This window comes from Onychomys torridus, chromosome 6, assembly GCF_903995425.1.
Source record: "Onychomys torridus chromosome 6, mOncTor1.1, whole genome shotgun sequence".
Classification (NCBI taxonomy): domain Eukaryota; kingdom Metazoa; phylum Chordata; class Mammalia; order Rodentia; family Cricetidae; genus Onychomys; species Onychomys torridus.
This window is the reverse complement of record NC_050448.1, coordinates 112,539,614-112,565,032: the sequence shown is the minus strand read 5'-3', so window position 1 is coordinate 112,565,032 and position 25,419 is coordinate 112,539,614. Positions and strand designations below refer to the sequence as shown.

Genomic DNA, 25,419 nt, shown 5'->3' with positions numbered 1-25,419 from the left:
GTTTCATATGCTTTTCAGTGAAAGAAAATCATCATGGTGCTATAAAATATATCTTCCCATCTTCATCAAACCCTCCCTCAGAGCAGTAAGACAAATTTTTATTAATTTCCGCTAAAGAAATCATAGTTGTTTAAAAAAAAAAAGCTACCAGTTGTAGCTTGTTAATTCTGGAACTTTTCTCAGAACTTCAGCTAACTTGATATTTGGATTGCTTGTGTCAAGAAGTGGTCAAGGTTGATCTATTAGGTTTCAACAACAGAAACTGCTCTTGATGGGACTGGTACTCTATTCCTACTGAGTTTTTAGGAAGGTGACACATTGAAAAATAACATCCCAATTAAATATTGATGGGATGCTGATTTTCTAGACATTGGAGTTTTAGTAACGATTGCTTAACCCAAGTGTGATGTTTCTAAAAATAAATAAATAAAAATCTCACAGAGATAGTATGAGCTAAATGGATCAATCAAAGAAACCTAACCCTTCTACCTTCTTGGTATCACAAAGATACCAGGCATTCTTGTCACATGGTGTGAATTACAAATGAGAAAAAAAACATAGAAATGGCAATTTCTTTCCCTCTACCACTGGCTGATACTTCAGTCCTCTGGTCCTTTTGTGCTTTTTATAGATGTTTTTCTCATAGTCTAATTATAATTCATATTCTAAAAATCAATCCAACCAATCAAAATTATGGTAATACAATGCCAGTGCCACACCATAGTCATGATGTAATGTTTAGTGCGCTGAGTACAGCCATTATTTATTAAAAGTAACACATGAAAACATGAATAACATACCTGTCTGTACAGAGGAACATAGTATGATTTCTACTTAACATAATAACACACTTGCAAAATCTCCCTGCAGTAACATAGTGGGAAACAATAAATACTAACACTAGCTAATATATGAACACAAAGAAGATAGGCAGGTCTCCATGGATCAAGGATATAAGCCCTGGAAACTCTAAACTCAGCTATGGCTTGTCTCTCAGGATCCCACCTGCCTGGGCTGAGTGGTCACTGCTCATAAAAGTTCCTCCTAGAAATGTCCCTGAAAACTAGAGTCTCATCTCAGACTACATCTGAGACAGGAGAGATCTAGAACTCTTTATGTTTCTGTCGGGTTATGGTATGTCAGTCCTTTGCAGGAACAGGCAACTGATGTAGATTTGTGAGGAGACCATGAGATGGGATTGGTTCTTTGGGACTGTCTCCTTTCCATCCTTGGATCTTAGAAGCTACCTGTGAACAACAAAAACAACAAAAAAATCAGCTTGAAGGAAGTGAAGAACTCAGAGGTAGTGAGGAAGACTAGGCAAGAAGTATTAGTGACTTCCTTAAATTTTTGTCATACACAGTGGTCACACAAATGTCACACACACTTCAATATGAACATTCTGAGTAGACAATGATTACCTTCCCCAAACTGGCCCTCATTCCGTAATCCCATCATTGCTCTTATTTCCCTGATTCATGCAAGCACACAGGCTGGAAGTGTGGGTGATAACAATAGTACTGTTTCTGCTTTTTCCCAGCCTACATCTTAAATTTCTTTTAAACAGTGTGAGGTACTGAACCCTGAGTCTTGTACAAGCTAGACAATTACTGTGTTCTGGGAGTGGTATTCAGAGTCCATGATAAGCCTTAAGGTGTAGAAGGAACTGTAGGTGAGGACATTCTTGATGTCTCTCTAGAGCATCCCAGATGGTTGAGCACATGTGAGAGCAGAAGGGAGATGAGATCTACTAGTGAGGGAACAAGAAAGTGGATGCAAATGGGGAATCAACATATTAAGTGAAATAAGCCAGAATCAGAAAGACAAAGTATGCACCTGTTGTGTGTGTGTGTGTGTGTGTGTGTGTGTGTGTGTGTGTGTGTACCTTAGATTTTATATAGATAACATAAAAAGCAAAAATGAGGCTGTCTTGGGAAGGAAGGAAGAGAGAAGAAAAAGGAGAAAGGGATATATGGTCAAAGTACAGGACCTACTTGAATAGAAATGTTTATGAAATTCATATACCAATAAAGACTCTGGCCTTAGCAGGAGTTCTGTGTGACAACAAATTATATTCTGTAGTCATGCCACCTTTGCTACTCTTTATATGAGAATAATCTCAATGAACAATAGCAGGACACATTTATACCTGCCAAGGAGTACTAAACTATCAAGAAAAATGCGTATGACAGCACATCACGCAGCTCTGCTTCTTTGATTATAGTGGCGTTCAAAAGTAAACACCAGTTTTGTTTTGTTTTCGTTTTTTCAAGACAGGGTCTTTTTCTGTAGCCTTAGCTTTCCTGGAACTCACTCTGTAGACCAGGTTGGCCTTGAACTCACAGAGATCCACCTGACTCTGCCTCCTGAGTGCTGGGTTAAAGGTATGTGGTACCACCACCTGGCTAAGCACAAGATTTTTAAATGGATTCCAAACAATCAAATAGCTATTTTTAGTATGGGGCCAACTATTTTGAGGATAAAACCATCTTTGTTCTCACAGCTGGTATCACAGTGAACTATAGAGAAAAAGTTGAAGATAAAGTAGTATTAAGGCCCTTATGGTGGTGGTGTCCTGGTTCAACTAGAATCAAGTATCTAAGAGATAAGCCAGTAGGGATACCTGTGAGGATTTTCTCTTATTGAAATGGAAAGAGTCACTCCAAATCAGGGTCCCACCTTCTGGTGGCAGTACAAATGAAGGGAAGGCTGAGAAAGACAGACATGCTTTTTGCCTGTTTGCCAGACTCATACCACCACAGCCCCGATGCATCCCTTCACTAGTATCAGAGCCCTGCTTCTTTAGGTATCAAATGTGGACTGAAGATCAGTAGCCCCCAGGAACCCTCCAGGTTTTCAGCGCCAGAGTAGGACTGCAGAGACCTTCATCCTCATGGACTGAGCCCCTACTGGGTTCTCAGTCTCTGCAATATGAAGGCAGCCATTGTTGAACTAGCCAGCCCACACTGTGTATGCTAATTGAACAAATTCCTTTGTAGAATATATTTGTTTTATAGATGCTGTGCCTCTGGAGCACCCTGACTAGTTCATCTTCTAATATGACACACCTCTGCAGTGTGAGGGTGCTATCATCTGGAGCCCTATCAATCTTCCTATTATTATAAACATAGCAGGTGTCAGGACAGATTTGAATGCATGAGCCAGAATCTTTCTGTAATTTTTTTTTTAATTTCTTATATAAGATTTTATTCTCCCAGTAGATAATGTTGTACAGAAGTCAAAGATTGCAGTTCAAAAGTCTTTCATAATTCCTGTCTACCTGGCAAATTCACATTAAATATAATTACCTACAAAAAAAGGGATGATCAACAGGTGAAACAGAAAGCATTGAATACATCTAGAATGTTCATTTGAGGTGAAAAATTTGATTGTAAGTGATTGTTTGCACATTGTTTGTTGTTGCGTACAGATTCAGAAGCTTCCCTTCCTTCCCCAATTCCGATGAACTCACTCCAGTTCATTCTGAATCTCTGCACTGAGATCTGATTTTCAGTTGACAGCCTAGAAATTACTCACTGGTTCTTCAGTTCTTAGTACAGTGACAGAAATATGTATGTTGAAGAAAAAGTAACACAAATAGATGGTACAATTGACAGATGTCAAACTTGTTTCTTCCTACGCCTTTCTGATCTTTATTCTTCAGAATACAGTTATGCAATCTCCAAATTATTCAGAAGAGCAACCAGAGTCGTATAGATTTGCAAATCAAAGAACAAGAAATCATAGCCCAGGAAGATATATTTTGTATGTGCATGATATGTACATATTATATGTGATGTGGCTATATCTATTTTGGCATGTTGGCACATATGTTTACAGGTATGTGTGGAGGCCAAAGTTGATGGTGTCTGCTTTGATCACCCTAGTGTATTGAGGGAGGGGTTCTCACTTTGAACTCAACTTACCCATTTGGCTACTAGGGCTAGTTAGCTTGCTTGCTTCTGGGGCAGCCCATTTCTACTTCTGAGCACTGAGATTACAAGGGGGTTGCCACACTTACCACACATTTCCATGGGTTCTGGGAATCCACAGTGAAGCCCGGACACATGTGCAGGAAGCACTTTCCACACAGAGCCATCTCCCCAGACTAGACTTTTAAAACATTTCTCTCATTTCTTAATATTATCATATAATTATATCACTGCCCCCTTCCTTTCCCTCCCTCCCAAACCTTCTATATACACCCCTCCTTTCTCTATTTCAAATTCATGGCTTTTTTTCATTAATTGTTGTTAAATGCATCTATGCATATGCATATATATGTATCACTGAATACCAATTGACTCAGTCTATATACTGTTACTTACACGCATGCCCTCAGGGCTGACTGGTATTGGATAACCAGCTGCTGGAGAAGACTTTCTCTGTCTCTCAGCACTCCTTAGTTGCCTATAGTTCATTGTGTAGGATTGAGGGCTACTTCAAAATGGGAGTTGGATAATGCCCCCTCTCCCCCATGTCTCTCCCTGCCTTCCTCACCTGTATAAGGAATGACACCATTCACTCTTCCTGCCTATGGGTGATGCTTTCTTGTGAGTACAGCTCTCCTGCACCCAGGTTAAGCAAGTTTCCATAGTGTAATGACAACCAAAAAGACACAGGGACAATACTGACAGACCTCTATCTATCTATCTGTCTGTCTGTCTGCCTGCCTGCCTGTCCATCTGTCCTTCTGTACATCCATCTGCCCATCCATCCATCCATCCATCCATCCATCCATCCATCCATCCATCCATCCATCCACCTATCATCTAACCTCTCTCTCTCTGGATTTGAGGCAGTGCCTCATGCAGAACAGTCTGGCCTCAAACTTCCTATGTGCCATGTATCTGAGCATGACTTTGAACTTCAGATCTTCCTATCTGTAATCTCCAGTGCTGTGATACCCTGTCTGGTTTTCTACGATGATGGAGATGGGGTCTGGGGTTTTGTGCATGGTGAGCAAGTGCTTTACCGAGTGCAATACAGCCCCACCATGGACAATACTTTCTTTTATTAAACTTACTTGGACCAGACAATTTATTCTTCTCTTTCTTGTCTTCATCCAAGTTGGAAAATTGGCTTTTGCATTTTGAGTCTTTGTAAATATGAAAACATCTCTTTACTAAGTACTGAGTTGAAAGGAAACTGCTGTGGATATCACTTTGTGTAAATAAAACACTGATTGTCCAGTAGCCAGGCAGGAAGTATAGGCAGGACAAGCAGAGAAGAGAATTCTGGGAAGTGGAAGGCTGAGGGAGAGAGAATTGCCAGCCGCCGCCATGACAAGCAAGATGTAAGGTACAGGTAAGCCACGAGCCACGTGGCAAAGTATAGACTAATAGAAATGGGCTGAATATAAGAGTAAGAGCTAGACAATGGTAGGCCTGAGCTAATGGCCAAGCAGTTTAAATAATATAAGCGTCTGTGTGTTTATTTTATAAGTGGGCTGTCGGACTGGCAGGGCTTGGCGGGGGCTGGAGAGAAAGTCTCCAACTACAGGAAACTACAGCTGTCTCTCAAGGAAACTTCCTTTACATTAATTAAGGGCAATTCACATGTCACCACACCCAGCTTCTCCAACTGGGCTCTGGAAGTGACCATTCCAAAAAGAAGGATAAAGCCCTAGATCCCTCTTAGGGCAGCACACCCTAACAGCAGGTTAGAAGCAGATGAGTTTGTGATGTTGGTGTCTGCATCTGGATGGGCATCTCTGCTGCTGTCCACTCTTCCTGGTGACATCACCATGTACTTACCAAACAATTGAGTGTCTGTTAGACTGACATATTAATAGCTGGACAGTAGACACAAGCTGTGTACTGAACACTGACACTCCTCACCTTAGACATGTTACTCAGAGTGATGACCAGCTTGGCCAGGCTAGTACCAAACATGTTTACTGGTTCATTTGCTTTTTAGTGTTTATTCTGAAGGATAAATTTTCTACATATTCTATAAAATACCAACCATTAATTACAACAGCATTTAATTGATACTTCTTATAAGAACCACGTCAATACCGGAAAGTGTACCGGCTTCTGGTCCAGACCAGGAACATGCTGATCAAAAGGCAATTCATGTTTTTGAGGACTTCTGTTGGTTTTGGATTAATAATTATTGCTGTGTGAGATTTATCACTTCTGTCTGGTCTCCTTGACCACATAAAAGCTGTGTTCCTCAGCTGGTCATATAGCAAACACAAGTCATCATATTTAGTAGGGAATTAAGAAACCTTCACTGAGACTGCATTTTTCCTCACTCTGCTTGAACAGTTTTGTGCACATATCCGTGGTTCCTAGATCTAGAGAGAAAGTGCTTCGGGATGTGGTCCCTATGGTAGGAAGATAATTGTGTCTGCTATGGAGCTGAACCACCAGTTCTGACCAGCCTATGGCAGAAAGCCACATCTTTAACCCCATGCAGCTTCTGTGTGGTATCCCTCCCTGCAATAAACTACAGGTCTGTCAGCATTGTCCCTGTGTCCTTAGGGTTGTCGTTACACTATGGAACCTTGCCTAACCCAGGTACAGGAGGGCTGTACTCACAAGGAAGCATTACCCATATGCAGGAGGAGTGAACTGCATCATTCCTTATGCAAGTAGGGAGGGCCACTGGAAGAATGTTCTATAATCAAGACAGCAGTCATTTTTCTGGCCCCCCTTTTTTTTATAGTTTGCTTTTAGACAGATAGCCAACGACGTTTTCATTGACACCAACCATTAAATGTTCATGATTTAAAGTCTATAAAATAATCTGAAGTATAGCATGCTAAGAAAACAGATATTAATGAGTATATCTGTGAATGGAATTAGGAAACTTACATATTTATTGCCCAGGTGTAAGGAGGATTCATCATGCTGTCAGTTCTTGGTTTTCCCCTGTGCAGAGTGCTCGCCTGAGAACAGAGGGTAGGTGTGATCTATGTGCTCAGAGAGATGAAAGATGAAAATAAAGTTTCCTAGATTTTCATTTTTTCAAGTAAAGTTCAATTTTTCTGCAAGATTGCCATTAAAGCCACAGTTTGCCTCTTGGTATCGACTGGAAATTATTTACTAAGATTTATGAGCTTTCTTTGGCCATCATGTATTTTCACCCTAAAGGATCCTTGCTAACTAACTCCCTGGAGGTGAGAGTGTGGATTAGGAGACATCACAGGGGAGATGCCAGGTGGTTCATTATAGACTCTCCTCTTATGTGAGGTGGCTTTTCCTAGGCAAACCCACACTATATATTTAAAGTGACATTTTATCAAGAAGGTATTCTGGGGTTCTTCTGTTTAAATAATTCAGTGGGAACTTTGGGGAAATAGTTTATAAGCCCACGGGAATGCTTTAGTGACATTCAGGGAAGCACATAGGCAACATCGCTCAAACTTTCAGTAATATTCTGCTACTGAGTATAAAGGTAAGAGGATGAACCTGGATGGTGGGAAGATGAGAGTCCCCAAGCAGTTTTTCCATGGTACTGAGTCCGTGACTAACGTGTTTCATAGGACCCGCCTCTTCCAGGGAGTATCCAGTATCAGCACCTGTCACTATCTATATCAGCAATATGGATAAGATTCTCTGTCTGTTTGGATACATGTCCTCCTCTTATCCAGCTTTTGTCTGCCAGTGGTGAACACATCTGTCTTCTGGTAACAATGTGTATGTCACCAGTCACTTTTACAGGTGTGGCGGTAATAAATAGTATCAGAGAGCTGACAGACTCAGAACCTTTTCTAATTGTGATTCTTAGGTCTGTGCTGGAGGACTTGCGAGCACAGTGTAATATCCCTTGCAGCCCCAACCACACTACAACCTTCTGCTTGTGCCTGTTTAGTTTGCCAAAGGCACATCACTTACCTGGAGCCCCTGACTTTGAAGTAGAATAAGAAATGAACAAAATGCAGAAATCACATAAAGAACATTGTATGAGAATTCATTACAATTCTTAATATTTGGCCTTAAGTTCTGTCCAGTCAGAAATAGACAATGTGAGAAAAATTCAGCAACGTCACAATTTGGTAACAGTTATTATAATAATGATACCTGTATGTAATGATTTGAATTGAGAAATGTCCCCCACAGGCTCATGTATTTGAAAACTTAGTCTCCACTTGGTGGCACTGCTTCGGGAGTTTAGGGAGGTTGAGGAGGGAACCTTGCTGGGGGAGTATGGCCCTGGGGGTGGGCTTCGAGGGTATAACCTTGCTATACTTCCTGTTCTCTGTCTTTGTTTTCTATCTGTGCATGAAAACGTGGTCAGCTTCTAGCCCCTGCTCCTGTTGCCTTTCCCACCATAGGGCTGACTCATTTGTTCCCTCTCTCTCTCTCTCTCTTTCTCTCTCTCTCTGTCTCTCTCTCTCTGGAACTATAAGATAAACCCTTTCTTCTTTAAGTTGTTTTTGGTCATGATATTTTATCACAGGAACAGAAAACAATTAACACACTGTGGTAAGAATAAAGACCACATCCACAAACATAGGGATAAGGAGCACTTGGAAGGTAAGAAGATGCCAAATGCCAACAGTGGTTGCATCAATTTGTACTTAATATGTGATTTAAAATTTATTTTATGTATATATATATATATGTCTGTGTGTGTGTGTGTGTGTGTGTGTGTGTGTGTGTGGTCAAATACTTTCTTCAAATTTCTTCTAGCCTTGTATGCTAAAAGTGAGGCAAAATATATAATCTCTGAGTTACAGTCTGAGAATTCCACTTAACCCATCATGTTGGGCATATAGTCTGCACTTAAGACATGGGGATGTTTAAGTTGGCTACATTTCCTAAAAAAATGTCATTCCTCTGAAAGCACAAGTTCCTTACACAGTAGCACACTTTTTCTTTTATATGAAGATGAACTCCACCTTTAAACATGTATGAACTATGTTTTCAGTAGCAGACTGCTTGAGAAAGAACATATGTAAAGGAACCAGGGAGTATGGTAGATGAGCATGGTGACCCACCCAGAGGTTGGGGGAGAGAACTTGGGGATAAGAAACTGTTAGCACTGGGAAAACCATAAGAACTTTAATAGGAATTCCTGAGGCATCTGTAAACAACAACAAAAATACCAAAAAGCAAAACAACAAAAAATAATTTAGAATGCACTAGAATTTTCCCTGAAAGTATGAGGCTTTAAAGTTTTTTTTCCTTTTCTGGAAACATTCGTTTAGTTTTCTATCATGACATCAGTCATTTTGATTTAAAGGTCCTGAGATTCTATAGTGAGGCAATGACTGTACCCCAAACCATGTATGGCTGCTGAAACCTCAATTTCATTGTACTCCCACTTACGTAAATTTCATTGTACTCCTACTTATGTATATTAATTAACACTGTATAACTTAGACTTGAGATAAATAATGTAAATTATAGCAGTCTTCAATTATGGTTGGTGAGTGGCCTGATGACTCCTTTATCAGATGATTTTTTTCATTTAAGTATTTTGAGATGATTATATGGGTGATGGTAGAAAAACTGAGCTAAACTTTGTGAAATTATATTAAACTCTATCATTTCAGGCTCTAGTCTAGTTATATTTTAGGAAAGATTTTAGCATTGGTCCTGAGACAAATGTAAAATAATTTTAAAAATTAAACTTCTTACCAGTGTGGTGAGAAAGATTTTCTAAAGAAAATCTTTATTTGAATAAGTTTGAAGGGCAATGAGAAGACATTTGATTGGAACATTGAAGCCACCAAGTTCTGTTAACAATAGACTTTAATCAAAATTCTGTAGTATAAGGACCCTTTGAAGATCATTATACTTAGCTTCTTAATTCTAAGCTATTAAAATCAATTCTGAATCATCAATTTCTAACTCATTCAGGCATTTTCCAATGGTAATAAGCTGGATTGGCCTTTGGGGTAATTTTGAAAGCAGTGTGGCTCCCAAATCTCACTGGGAAGGAATGTAAGTACCAGAAACTACTTCTTAATATCCCCAAGATAATATTTCTGCTTCAAACTTGGGTCCTAATAACTCCCATAGGAAGGAAAGGGAAACATGTAAGGTTGAAGATCATCTATCCATATGGTCAGCTTCACTTATTGTTGCAAGTACCACCCCGAGAGAGCCAGATGTGAGGTTCAATGTGTAAAACAGAAATTAAGAAGGTTTCAGTTTGGAGGGATGGGGAGTTCTCTTGAGAAACCTATGACCCTAGTGGGAGGCATCATTTTCCTAGAAGTGGGTGGCAGAGATCTTTATTAGAGGCAGCTCCTCTCCTCGCGGTGTCACTTGGAGTTCCTGCACACTGCCTCATCACACAGCTCCAGAGCCAAGGAGACTGTAGTGCACTTGTTTAAACGCCTAAGGAAGGACAGGGCAGCACACAGAATCATTGTGACTTTTCTTGGCCGGACACGGGCAGACTCTTGGGAATTTCTCATGATTAGCACTGTTATCATGCTCAGGCTTTCTCACGAGCTAACTAGCACACAGTTAGGTTGTTTACTCAATTTCCTACTCCTTTCTTTGATCAGTAGAACATGCTTGGCTATATAGTCATTGCTAGTGAGTAGCCAGGAAAGTCCTAGGTAGGCATGGATTCACACGGCTCTATGGATGATCTGTGTTCTTTTGCTCCATTAGATGGGGTTCCTCGAGAGAGAGAAACTAGAGTGGACATAGAAATGACATATGCACCAATATATTAAAGAAGCAAGAATAAAAACCAGATTTCTCTTAAAAGAAAAATGGTGGACTGAGACTATTATGAAAGGGAGAGCAATCACTTAGCATGGCTCTGGGTTCCATCTCCAGTAAGGAGGGAAAGGGAGAGGAAGAGGAGAGAGAGGATGAAGGCATGTCTCTGCTATGTTGGAGGCCCTGGTTCTTCCCGTTCGGTGCTTTTTCTATGATTCTTTACTCCGCATGGAATACCCTGCCTGGCACTGAAACATTAAATTTTTGATAACTTGCTTTTGGTTTGGGACAATACTTAGAGCTTGTTGTTTTACAAAATTGTTTTTAACTACTAAAAATGTTTATTACATAGATCTTTACTCTATACATGCACCCTGGAACCATGTGACTTGATATTTAAATTAGAACTATATGGATTACTTCGTGAAAATTAGAGGTTGTTTTTAATTTCTCTGTTGGGTGACATCAGTGTTTTAGATATCAGTCTATTTGAACCAAGGGAAAATAACCATTAATTTTTCAAAACAAGCCTATATCTTATTTGTTATGGATCTTGACAAAATCACATCTAAGACAAATCACATCTGCATTTTGCAAGAATTTTACATTTCAAATTGAGTAAAATATGGATAGGGAATCAAAAGCACAAGTGGATATTATGTCTATAGGAAAATTTATTTGATGTTTCTTGGGAAGATTAGTTGAGATTGTGTGAAATAATGTAGTCCACTGTTTATATTTTAATTGACAAATCATGATTCCAAATGACTACACAGACACACAGAAGACATGGACACACACACAGACACGGACACACACACACACACACACACACACACACACACACACACACACACATACACACACACCTCTTGCCCAAAACGAAACAGAACTTTTGAAACCTTGTTAAACTTTCTGGCCTTTTGGCCATTTCTGCAGAACAGTCAAAGTGTCTAGTCACCACTCATTCATTAGAACACATCTGTACATCTACCAAAAGCAACCCTAGTAATACAAGACTCAAAATTCCAATTTATGAAAATGTAAGGATCATCTCTTCTTCATAGCAGGAATTTGCATTTATTAAGAGCTACAGCTGAACTATTTCTCAAAAAGTTCTGCTTTGGCTTGTTATTTCACATGACTAAAAGCCAGTGCTGTAGCAGGACTGCCATCTAGTCATGTGTCTTCTAACCAAATGGGAACTTACCAGACTCATGAGAGATCGTTTTCACAGTGAGCAGCTTCACACTCTCTTTATCAGACTGAGGCCTGTTTGATACAGAAACACTTGAGTTAGCACCATAGTCACAGACAGTGTGTCTTCACAAGGAAACAGATCTGTCCCAGAGTGAAGAAAAGGCACAGGCAAAGCTTTTTTCTTTTAAGATTCTATGGCCAACTCCATGTCCCTTCACTACAAGCACAGACATGCTGTGTAGCCTTTTCCGGTAGTTTTTGAAGAAAGATGGCAGGTCCTATCACTGTCACAGTGGTGACCATCTGTTTAGTTAAACATCATCTGGATCATGGAGATGAACGTCACCAGGTCTAAATTGCCTGTGTCTCCAGTTATGAGGTAGAAGACACAGAAACACTTGTGAACTTTCTGATCAAAAAGTGAGGTCCAGGGACACTCATTTTATTAGATCTCAAGATTTTAGTGTCTGAACCAATTGTTTTCAAGAGAATTTCCCATGTTGTTTTCCAGATTCCAGCTCCAAAACCTAGCTTCTTTCCTTAGATATCCTGAGAGCCTCCATTTGTAAGTAAGATGGGTAGGCAATCAAGAGTCATTATTTCTATAACAGTTACAGTTTAGTGGGGGAAAAAAAGGACACCACCACTACTATAAACAAAAGGTATACATTTAGGTTAACAACAACAACAACAAAAATGCAGTGGCTTTCTTGTTTCCAGCATGAACAAACACGTCTCCTGGCTTACCAGCCCCTTGATTGTAATCGCTGCCTGTGCTGCGATCAGCTGTTCTGCTTGCTCTGACAGTCAAAGTTGAGCAACTTTGCACCCAGGCAAAGCTACCTAGAGGCAGCTTGAAGAGCAGGCACTGTTTTCCTTAGCTGTGGTGAACGTGCTGAACATTTCATCAGGAACGTTATCTTAAAATACCAGATGTGGTTTACATGTTTTGCTTTGTTATATTCATCCTTCAGCCCTTCACTAAATCTTTTCCTCATCCTTTTTATTTTGATTTGTTTTCTGTCTTGTACCTTGTCCATACCTACCAGCAACCTTCTCTTTTAGTTGTCTTTAAATAGCCAAATCCCATGTATGGTAGCTACTCTATATATATATAAAGAAAACAATACATAAAGTGTAAGTACAAGTTCAAAATTTTTCCCTATTTAAATGACAGGATTGAAAGTTCTGGGAAAAAGATAAACAGTGATGCAGCCCAACTTACTGATCATTCCCATTTTCTGGAGTGCCTAGAAGAGAAGACAGTTATTAAATATGAGATCTGGGCTGCTTTCTGCTAAAACTGCTTTTAGAACCAGTTTTAATCTTACTGACTACCCATAGACATTCCCTCAGGCACAGTTAACATTCCCTCTGACAAGGAGCAATCCTTGTTAAATAAACTACTAAATAAAAGAACTTGGTTCTGGTTTGATTTTTACCAGATAGCATCACATCACTTTGAGAATGTACCATCTTGGATTGTCTATCACATGGACACTAGAAACTTGCACATATTTGATATCTGTGAGAAACTTCTTCTCAAAGTATCAGTTGCCCTTTTTAACCAGAGAACAGACTTTTCTCTTCTCCTTTACCCATTGCTCTTTTTGGGGAGACAAATCACAGCCCAATGAAGAATGGCCTTCACAGTACCACTGAGGCGGCTATCTTTCCAAGTTTAGAAACCCCTTGGAGGATGGTTCCTACTTCAGGGTCACGGCCTCCTGAAGCAAATGTTCAGCTGTTTCAGTCCTTTGTTTTGCTCTTGATTATATCCCATTCTACTTGGCTCCTGTGGCAGTTTCTCTTCATATCTAACCTAGCTCATGGTTGGGATCGGCCTCTTGAACATATCTCTTCTGCCTTTGAGAGTTATTATTTTCATAAAAACCTTGGATAACATTGATATTTAGGCTGCTTATAGTTCTTTTGCCCAACCCAAGACATCCAACTAGAACTCTAACTACCTAAGATTAACCCATCATACCCCGATGCAGCTCACTAATGATGTCTAACCATGTCTTTTCCCATCAGCAAGGTCTAGCAGTATGTTTTTATTACCGTAAGTACCAAATACAATATTACCTCTGATGTTCATAGTCCCCCTTCAGAGTGAGCTGATAATATTTGATTGCCTGTTTTAGCATTTTACTTAGAGTATGGTAACAGTGGGTTAATTAGCAGATAGATGCCTACCAAGAAACTTTCTGCATCTATTCTATGCTTATGTTAAAGCTCAATCTATGGCAAACATTATTCAGATAAGTTTGATTTCCAACTTCTGACTCATGTTGTCTTCCAGAGAGCAGAATGGGCTTATTAATTTTCTGAATGTAATAAAGTCTCCCTCATGTATTTAAAGAGTGAGTAACTGCAGGTGTTTAGTGGTGCTAATTTAAAGATAACAATGCTGGAAATTCTATGTGAAAACAAAGCTAACAGTAACCAAATAGATCTGGCTGATTACATCATTTCCACATTTGGTTTTAGAGCACCATACATCTCCACAATTACTCTTCAGAGTGGTAAGGATTTATTCATTTAAAGTCAGCTTTAATAGAAAATGTCACTCTTAACCTCAAGCATTTTCAAAGTTTTCCAGTTAAACAATTCTTTTTCAGTACACAGTATTTCTATAAGTAGATTTAACATATTAGTTTTTATCCATCTCCTAGACTCAACACCCAAGGCTTCAACTGTGATACTGTAATAGCTATATATTCCCATAGAAATAAGATTGGTGGCTTAAAAACAGGTGACGGGAGGGGGCTGGTTTATGCAAGTACTATTTCCTCTTTGGAAATGGGATAAGAAAGTAACTTTTAGACATTATGAGGTTTATTCACTCACTCCTACAGGAAAGCACATTCTTTTCTTTTTCTTTCCTTTTTTTTTTCTTATTATTTTCCACCCAGAGCTCAAATGAATGCCATTGTTTGGGTCTGCTAACTTCTCCCTTTGCTGTCATGATCTGCTCCAACTGCCTGTGAGATGCACAGTGAGTGGCTGGCCTAACCCACATTCGTTAGTGTCCTGGGGTAAGAAAGTAACTGTGCAGCTTATAAGCCATATAAAAATAAGCACCTTTTACCTTCTTAATAGCTTAAGAGGCTTAGAATTTTGTTAGTGTAATAGTTAGAATGAAAATAAAGGGAAGATCTATTTCACTGGCTATTTAAAAATTTTAACTCAGCAAGCAGAGAATACAAGTCTACTGTTATATATCAGGCATAATGCAAGGTGAGCTGTATACGGTTTATGGTAGGACAGTTGTAGCTGGGCTCACAGGCAATGCAGGCACAGAGAAAAGTAAACATTCTATAATACCATGAAGCTGTTAATCCAGTTTTGTAGAGTAAAAATTAATGGTATAATCTGTTCTACTTAATAAAGTGGTATGTTACCAAAAGGTAGAATAGATTATTGTTGGTTGAATCCTTTAGGGTAAGTTGCAAGTGTGTTCTAGAAGCCAAGTGGTGGGTAGGCTTGATGTTCCAGGAAAATGGTAAGTATGGATAAATGTATGAAAACCTGAACATCATAGCACATCCAGGGCAGAGGACTGGAACTCCTAATGAATTGGAATTCATGCGGTAGAGGAAATACCTGAGCTAAATGAGCCAAGGGAGGTACGGACGGAGCATCAGCTCAACAGACAGTACCACCCTTGGTCTAGGGGGACAACTAAATATAGAAGAAAGGAATACGAGTTACATAGAGAGTTTTGTTTAGAATAATTCATTAACACCAGCTCATTGGTTTAGACAACTGTACTGTTCTACGGTAAGATGATAATGGTGACAGAGGATTGATGATGATGGTGGTGGTCTCTAGATGAGGAATATGAGGGAAGGTATCATCCTTATAAGTTATCTACTCTAAAATATTAGTCTACTCTACAATAGAAGGTTTATTTAAAGAAATAATAAACTGCATAACACTGTAGTGGTATTGTGTTCTCCAAAATATTGTGCACCCTAATAAACTTATCTGGGGTCAAAGAACAGAATAGCCACTAGATACAGATGCCAGAAAATGGTGGCACACCTTTACTCCTAGCGTTCCAGAGGCAGAAATCCCTCTGGATCTCTGTGAGTTCAAGGCCACATTGGAAACAGCCAGGCATGGTGACACATGCCTTTAATCTCAAGAAATGAGCCTTTAATCTCAGGGAGTGATGGCAGAAAGCAAAAAGATATATAGGGCATGAAGACCAGAAACTAGAAGCTTTTAGGCTTTTGAGCAGTGGTTCAGCTGAGATTCATTTGAATGAGGACTCAGAGGCTTCCTTCTAGTCTTAGGAAACAGGATCAGCTGAGGAACTGGCAAGGTGAGGTAGCTGTGGCTTGTTCTGCTTCTCTAATCTTCCAGCATTCACCCCAATAAACTGGCCTTAGGTTTGATTTTATTAATAAGACCTTTTAAGATTCCTGCTACATAATACCACCACAGAAGATATCTATGTTGGAAAGAAGTTGAGGCTCCAAGAAGGGTCATAGGTCCCAGAGTGTGATTCTTAAGATTATGGACTTCTAAAGCAAATTTTCACACTCCTCTGCTTACAGGCCACACATCCAATTGCACATTAATTGTCTTTGGAGCATACATCTGTGACTGTCCTCACAGTTGAGGCTATTTCATTAGCCAGGATTGATCCATATTTACTCTAAATAGATCTGAGTCATCGCTCCTTACTTTGAATAGCATGCAAAGAATTTCTCCACCTCTTCCCCCTGTTCTTTGTGATCGGGTGACATGGTATTGTCACCAAAATTCTTCTCCCTTTGACAGTCTTATATGCAAGGTTGCACTAAGCAAACCCCCATTCTACTTCTGGGAAAACAAAATGAAACAAAACAAAAGGTCATTACTTACCTGGGTCTCTCTTCCAGCACATTCGATATAAACCCACCAGAGTAAATACCAAGAGTGTTATAACAATCAGCGCAATAACCACAGGCAAAATAATACCTGAAATTATTGGAGACATTGTCAGCTGGAGTGATGCTAATTCCATACAAATAGACCACACTGGACACAACCTGCATGCGTCCTTCTTTAAACAACATTCTATCAAAACACTATTATATTCCGGGCAATAATTAATCTGATTTACACATTTGCTCTGCTTGTCATTTCTGACATATCCACTTGATGTCACTCTTGTAGCCTTTCTTAAACTTCCAAACCTCAAGGAGATGGCTTCCCATCTTCCCGGAGGCTGGGGCATAAGGAGAGAGACTAGAGGCAACAGTTCTCTAGATTAGAGTTAAAACTGCTCGCTCTCTCTCTCTCTCTCTCTCTCTCTCTCTCTCTCTCTCTCTCTCTCTCATCTATCTAGGTATTTTATTATTAAGTTACTTTAAAAAAATGCAGCTGACTTGGGTGGTTCTAATCTTAAGGCTGAAACTTGTATCTTTGCAACATGTTACCTTAAAACTAGAAAACATGTAAAAGAACATAAGTAAATTGATTGGATAGCAATTTAGAACGTCTAACAACATAGCTCAAATAGGTAGGTATGCACACTTGGACATACGTTTGTAAAGGGTGTGTTGCTGTTGTGAATTAGAGGAAGGCTTCCCTGTTTTGGTTAACAAGAGAGTTTTTGAGTTTTCAGTGATAGTGATTTCAGAGGTAAAAGTTTAGTGATTGAAGCAAAGGAGCAGTGAGAGGCAGAGTTAGTCAGATATTCCATCTCTTCACTTCTATGCTTCTTGCTTATTTATCAAGGGGCAATAATATTTTAATTCATCAGGAGGGTAGCTTACATTCCACTATCAGGAGGCAATGTTAAAGCACACTTTAACACAGATCCTGAGTGTTGTTATTTCCTCCTCAAAATGGAAAAACCATATATCAATGAGTCAATTCCTTCTGTGATACATTTTTAATGAAATGGTTTTACTGAAACCAAAGATAATCATTTGTAATTCCAGCTTCATATATATTCCTCTTACTGTTAATTGCTAAGGGAACAGCTGAACTATTATTTATTTTTTCAGACTCAACACACCTCTAAGGTCTTATATTGTTTATATATGTTCAAGTTAAAGTAAAATTAACTGCCATCAATATGATAAAATTTCATTAAGGTGAAAAAATATTGTTTTTATAATTTAATTGCCTTAAGAATATTCAATTGACGAGTGAAGATAGCATGATGTTGATATAGCATGATTATTTGGATAAAATGTATTAGTATGGTGATTTGTAGCTGAATACAGTTACATCAAGTCATTATTTGTCCTTTTTGGTAATTGCTTACCACTAGGACAAGAATGAAAAAGAAAAACAAAAAGAAAAGAAAGGAAGAAAATGGCCATGGTGTAGTAATTACAATCAGATGTATGGGGGATTTTTAAAGCAGGTTGCAGTTTGAACTATCATGGAACTACAGGCTGAGTGAAGTTGAGAAAGGCTGTTCATAACCCCACCCTTTCATTGTTCTCATTTGCATATTCTACAAGTCTATTTCCATGAGTGGAGATTCATATGTTACTCACTGGAGTAAGAGGGGGTGGTTGATGGAGTGGCTGTGATCTTTCCATCTTCAGTGTCTGTTATTTTGAGAGAGGAAACAAACAAGTCACCTTTGATAAATATGTTAATCCATATAACCTTCCCTCTACTATTTAAGGAAATATCCATGATTTATAGTTATGATGTTACCAATGTAAGATTTTCCTTCACCCTGTAAGAGCTTTGTTTTAAAAATCAAGATGCATAGTGTTCATTTCATAAAGAACAGTAAAATAGAATAAATTTATTTTCAGGTACACAAAAACTATACCTTGCAGCTGTGAGATGGTTTTTGCAGTTGTTAGTGATGCTGAGGGCAACACCGTGGTTTTAGGCAAGGCATCTGGCAGTTGAGTAGAAACTATAGGAAAAATCACAAACCCAGACTCAGTTTATAGTATTAAGTCTTCATATTGGATTTCTTTGTAGATTTAAACAGTCTGCATTTTCAAAGATCAGGGAAAACACTGTTGTTTTATATAATAGAATGTATAAAATAATATTGGTGAACTTGACTTCCATGTATTTCTTCTGGAAAAATGACTGACTTTGGCATCACATAAACTGGATATCAGTATCACGTTGTCTAGAGCAGAACTGGCCAAGAAAATCTGAGTAAGTCCACAGTGCACAGAACTTAAATCAGGAGGTTCTTGCAAGATGTACATGTATGGTAAACACTAATAATTTTTCAGATATTTTTAACTTTGGGAAATTGTGTTTTGTCTATTACATATGCTTAAAATAAATGTAAATGAAGAAAACTTCAGGTTTTATGGTATTTCACAATGGTTGAAGAAAAAAAAGATCCCTACGAAGGCTTTGATGAGAAGTGAGGAAGAACCAATGGAGACTCCTTGATTTCCCTCTGTGAAGCTCTGTAGCCATATGAACATCTTCCATGGAATAATGGCTGTCTGATTCTTTCTCCTCCATTGACCATAACCTTTTTCCTTCAAGGGAAATGTCTGCCATATTCAATCAGAGGACTAACCAGATTATTATGATGAATAAAAATTATGAAAATTTTAAAATGTAAGACAACATAGCTTAATATATGTAACATAATACATGGCATATCAATAAAAGAAAGAAAATACGAACATTGAATGCTTTGTAATTTTGTCACATGTATCGTGAAATGAAATGTAATCTAGAATTTTGGAAAACGAATTGTCTCTCGTGGCAGAAAGTTCTCTTTTCTATGATAGCTGCTGACTCATATTTTCACAAAACTCCCAGAGTGCAAAAGGCGTAATGCTCACCATACCTCCCATGTAGCTCCTGCCTCAGCCTGTGTGCCCTAGAGCAAGGCTGACCATGTCCCAACACTGAGACATTCATTCCGCTTAAGACATGTTAGAAGTTCTGAGGCCCTATATAATTACACCCGTGAGGCTGGTATTTCTAGGGCTGCCATGGCTGCTTTTTCTTCCTTTGCCACCCACAGCACAGCACACACTGTATGCTCTGTGGGGGAAGAATCATGTGGAGAGTCTACACTGTGCTTGCCAGGCAAGAGATCTGTGGGAGGGAGCTAGATACATGCCCATAAGAACAAAGAGAAATGTCAGGCTAGTGCACAAAGCAGGCAAAAAAAGGAATATTAAGCGAAAGAGTGGGAGCTGGCTGAAAGCTCGGTACTGTTAGCTGTGATTTTCGGTGTCAAGGGCTGTACGGGCATGAATAGTCTTTTGGGTGTTTTGGAAGAGGATAAGATGGTTGGCTGAAGAACCAATGGTCTTGGGATTTACCAACAGCTAGTTTCCAAGACTCCATATCCCACCTCATTTCTTCCTCATGTTCAAGCCAACAGTTGCTTTAGGAGGGATTGTTTCTGATTCAAATGACACCATGCCAAACTTTCTGAGTTAAAATGTGTTGATCCCCCAGGGCCAGTAGTTACTGCTATGTTAACCCTTCTTAACCATGACCCGGAAGATTGCCATGTTAACCTTTCTTACATGGATGATCAATGCTGCTAAAACAGAAACTTCCAAGTTTCTACTTTTGTTTTTCTTTTAACTGTAATTTTTACTTAAGAAGTCTTTTCTGCGTTCAACACACACACACACACACACACACACACACACACACACACACACACACACCCCATACACATACACACCTGTGTGCTTACCTGTATTGTATGTAATACTATTTGCATTACTTTTATATTTCTACTTAGTTAAAAGTACTTGTTAGGATGTTTATTAGTGCTCCACAATTTGAGAAACCCTGTCTTTAGCATGATCCTATGACTGAATGGTACTTGGATAAACCTTGTGAGCCTAACGTTTATTCTCTCTGTGACTATAACAGAGGGATTCATAGTGTGGTCTGATGATCTTCATTAGTTGTGTTGAAAATCTGCTACCACAAATTTCTACTGAAATATCAGTGTTGTAGCAGGGGCAGATGAAGAACAATGCGGTAGTTAAGAACATGGTTCTGAAGGCTAGTGCCATGGCTAAACTCGACTGTAAAGCTTCCTTCCTGAAGAGGCTTGTCACATTACTTAACCTCCTTTTGTCTGATTTTCTTTTATGTAAGAGGGGTTAAAATAGTTTTACATCATATTGTTGCTGTAAAGATTAAAAAAGTATAAATTTAAATTGTCTAGGAGAATAACTAGCCCCAGTATGGTTATTTTTAAATTATATAATATCATCTAATATATGGTATAGGATATTGCTATAATGTATGATTATGCCTTTTAGAAAGTTGAACTTTCCAATTAAAGAGAGATCATCTAATTTCCTCAAAAATTCAGAATTTAGCTGTGTGAAATTGAGTTTTCAGATATTTCCATGTTTTTTTTTGGTATTTCTTTTCTCTAGTCAGGAGTGGAAGAAGCTGGAAAACATGTCACTCTTAGATCAGTCACACAGTTTGCCTATGGGTCCTGATTTTGGTGACTGTGGTGGTCACTGAATTCTAGAGGTGTTGTGTTACAATTTAAAGGCAATTTACAAACTTCAGGTCAAAACTCAGAGCAAGCTATGTAAAGCAAGTTCTCTTAGAGCCAAGCCTATTCTCCTGAAATGTACTCACATTTTGCGCATAGTTACTGACAGTGGGACTTTTTGTTGTTTTAGGCACAGGTTCACTGTGTAGTCCTGGCTGCCTTGGACTCATTATGTAGAGGAAGCTGGCTTCAAACTCACTGAGATCTGCTTACCTCTACCTCCAGAGTGCTGAGATCAAAGGCATGTGTCACTACATACATGTAAACTGACTACGTCACTGGGAACTTTACTAACAGGGGCCTTTACTATTGTCCTAAGGAATCAGACCTTGACTAGAGAATGGTCTTCAAAGGACTGCAGTTATGGAAATGTAAGTGGCTGAGGTTCCCCACTTGTTGTCTGAACTCCATCTTGTGCTGGCCTGAAGCTGTACTGCTCCAAGGCTCATCAAAGCCAAGTGTCTGCCTGGCAGGGACAATCGTGCCCACTGCTTCTGGAGAGTTGTGAATGCCTCCTGAAGATGCTTTTGAGCTAGAGGATTCCTTGATGACCTTTCTCAAACTTCCTAAACATGAATGTCAAGCTAGAAGGCTTCCATTCAGTTGTCCTATCCTGCCCTCTCTCCACGTCAGTTCCTCTTGCTATCTAATGGCTTCTCTGACTTACTTTCAGATATTATCTTCATTGTTTTCCCCCTTTAGTTATTGTTGTATTTATACATGTGTATAAACATATAAATAAAACCTGCTGAGTTCATTGAGTGTTGCATATATGTTTTTAGTGTTGACCGCTTGGCATTAGATAACAAATTAGGAATCTTGTCCCTGAGGACAACTGACTCCCCTCTCTGAGCATCTGTTAACTTCTTGTAGCTCTTTATCTAAGGATGGGGCTTTGTGAGATCCTCCCTATCCATGCTGACATGTTACATTGTTTCTTTTTTTATTCATTCAATAATAACCACAAATAGAGGCCCACTCTGTACCTAACAATGAATATTGAAGGAAGTACAGCACAGTATAAGATACAGTTGAGGGATTTCAAACTGATCTAGATGAAACCAGAGTTGAAGAACAAACATAAAAGTATTCCAAGGGTCATGATGAGTGAGCCTGTGCCACCTATTATGAAATCTTATGAATTCACAGCAAAGGAAAGATTTGAGAAGCTTTGGTAATGATGTATACTGTAGGTGAATAAATCAGAATCAGGAAATAAGAGCCAAGGCAAACTTACACAAGTGTAGAGAGTCATGTTGGCCACAAGGATGGGTGTCAAACAGCCTGACACCCAGAGAAAGGAGAGAGTCTATACTGGACTTCCATTATCAGAAACAAAATGGCTTTTTATAAAAATCAACTAGAACATACATCATTCAGATAGTGAATGCTATGCATGCAGAGGAGAATATGAGGATAGGATCATTGAATGTTCTTCCAGCTTTAAGAACTAAGATTCTGGTCACATGATTTCTTTCTTTTTCATTGCTTTTATGTACAAATACTCATGATGGAACTCTCTTTCCAGTTAATAGGTAGAACACCAGAGGAGAGCTGTTGTTCTGCCTTTGAGTGGTTGAGATTGAGTTTGCATCTCCTCAGAGCTTATATTAGTGAACTGGGATAACTCCTACAGCGATATCAATTTTATCTCTACTATGCATCCTTTTGCTTTGAGCCATCAAGGTAATTAACCTGAGACATAACACACTCTTACCTGGAAATAATTGTGAATGGAGATATATTTAGTTTAGATAACTCTATAGAAGTTGATATTGAGGGAGGAGGATTTCCTTTTTCTTATCAAGTTTAAATAGTTATTAAATTTCATGAACTTATGCATGAGATCCAAGAAAAAACAAAGCAGGATACTACTACCTCCATAAGTTCCAGGTTATTTTATCCCTGAGAAAGTATATTTAATCTTGTGCTTTAAGGATGAGAAATAGTATGACTTAGGGAGATGAGGCAAACATATCTGAGAGTGAGTGAGAGGAAGTATAAGTTAAATACACTCAAAAACCATCTCTATTTCCCTTTCAATTCTTCCATAGGACTTTTTTTGTTTTGTTTTGTTTTTGTTTTTGTTTTTTTTTGAGACAGGGTTTCTCTGTGTAGCTTTGCACCTTTCCTGGAACTCACTCTGTAGCCAAGGCTGGCCTTGAACTCACAGAGATCTGCCTACCTCTGCCTCCCTAGTGCTGGAATTAAAGGCATGTGCCACCACCACCTGGCTTCCATAGGATTTTTAAGTAAGGTTTTTTAAACAATTTTTTAAGTAAGACTATTCTATATGCTTATGTATAATTATCCATAAGGTTAATAAAATTTTTTTTGAACTCTGAAAGGTTTGAAATGTTCTCTCTCTGCCATTATCAGTATCTATAAATATTAAAAAGGATTTTACTTCAAATTTGTATGGGATACTATATATCAGATATTATTCTTAACGGTTTACAAAGAGTAACTGTTTCAATTATTATTGAGTTATTATTCACATTTTTTCAAAGCAAAAACTGAAGCCCAGAAAGATTAAACATCCTCCCAAGATCACACTGTAAGTAGGCTGTAGAGCAAATATTTCAATGAAAGCTCTAGAGCCAGTTAACTGTTTTGATATTATAAAACCCTGAGCTACAGCCTGTAGACAGCTTATGATAGGTATATTCCTAGCATGAGTGGGTCTTCACTGAGTAGAAAGGTCAACATTCTGTCACTGAATGATAGAGAACTCAATGGACAAGATTCTGTAGAGTGATGCATGCCTCTTTTCACAGCTTCCTGGAGGTGGAGAGCACAGTGAACATGCCCCTTCCTCCTTTCTAATGGTTTGGTGTGTTGGTCATATATTGTCTGTTCTTGCTTCTGCTTTTCTACCAAGCTTAATGTCCTTGTGATGGTTATTCACATGTACCTTCAGGGTGCCCAGACATTGGTCCAAGTCTTACTATGGGGTGTTTTTGGTTGAGATTAATACTTGAGTTGGTAAACAAAATGAAGAAGGTTGCCTTCCCCAGTGTATAATCATTTGAAGACCTGAGTAGAATAAAGAGGAAAATCCCTTTGCCTCATGGCCTTGAGTAGGAACATTGACTTTTCCTGCTTTAGAAACACCTGTTTTTTTGTATCTTCTAAAATATGCTTATTTTAAATTTTGTATTTGTTTATATATGATGTGTACATGTGTATGTGTGCATGTGTATGTTTGTGAGTATGAGTATGAGTGTATGGCATATATGGAGGTCAGAAGACAATTTTCAGTGGACATCCTCAACTTCCATCTTGTTAGAGACACTGTTGGACATTAATTCAGAGTAAAAATCAGGTGGCCAGAAATGAGAACTTCCTAGATTTTAACTGTTATTTACCATATCCTTTCGGGTGTCATGACCAGATTTTGTGTAAAAGTAGGTGAAGAGACTGTACTTCTTTGAGAGAACACACTGACCAATACAGCCAGAACCAGGTAAGACATGGTTCTTTCCCCAGGACTGGCTCTGCTTACCCCCACCAGAGTCCTCAGGCTTATCCTTGATATTCCTACTTTCAGCTTTTAAACTTGATGCCTCCTAACATTTAATTGTCCTGCATTGTTTTCTATTTCTCCCTGCTTTCAAGCTTGCATATGTGTGTGCATATAGAGATACCTAGATGGTTGCATTCTTTGGGTATTTGATGAATATTCAAAGAAGAGAAAATGAACTTACCTGACACTTCTGGTGTTTTGATTGAACTCCTATTCTCAGCTTTCAAGGGAAAAATAAAAACACTAAAATTAAATGTTGAATATAATATCTGGTTTAACAGTTGTTTAAAAGGTAAGTTTTATAGACATCAGCTTATTTTGGATACATTTGTCACTCAAGTTATAAAATCATGGAGCTTTATGATTCCAGGAAACCTCAGAGCAAGAATCAATTAACTTTTTGGTCTCTTCCCTTTTCTTAATTTTTAAACAACAGTTTCCTTATGGTATCTTCAAAGGTATAAATCATTATACTTGTAACTTCTTTTTGTTTGCAAGACAATGTTTCTCTGTGTAGCCTTGGCTGTCCTAGAACTAGCTCTGTTGACCAGACTGGCCTTGAACTC

General features: G+C 38.7%; 1 protein-coding gene across 4 annotated transcripts in view; it reads right to left on the bottom strand.

Moving 5' to 3' along the window:
• Positions 1-691: 691 nt before the first annotated feature.
• The window catches only part of Emcn (endomucin), a 90,452-nt gene continuing 65,724 nt past the window's right edge, over positions 692-25,419 (bottom strand). For 2 of the 4 annotated variants that reach the window (XM_036190618.1, XM_036190619.1), the window contains 8 exons: positions 25,035-25,073; positions 18,631-18,720; positions 18,344-18,397; positions 16,713-16,808; positions 13,060-13,084; positions 11,845-11,906; positions 6,822-6,895; positions 694-1,247 (listed from right to left, as the gene is read on the bottom strand). In XM_036190618.1, the coding sequence (XP_036046511.1) occupies positions 6,861-6,895; positions 11,845-11,906; positions 13,060-13,084; positions 16,713-16,808; positions 18,344-18,397; positions 18,631-18,720; positions 25,035-25,073 (401 nt within the window). In that variant the 3' untranslated portion in view covers positions 694-1,247; positions 6,822-6,860. Of the gene's footprint in view, positions 1,248-6,821; positions 6,896-11,844; positions 11,907-13,059; positions 13,085-16,712; positions 16,809-18,343; positions 18,398-18,630; positions 18,721-25,034; positions 25,074-25,419 lie in introns of all 4 variants that reach the window. The other 2 variants (XM_036190621.1, XM_036190620.1) reach the window with 2 other exon arrangements.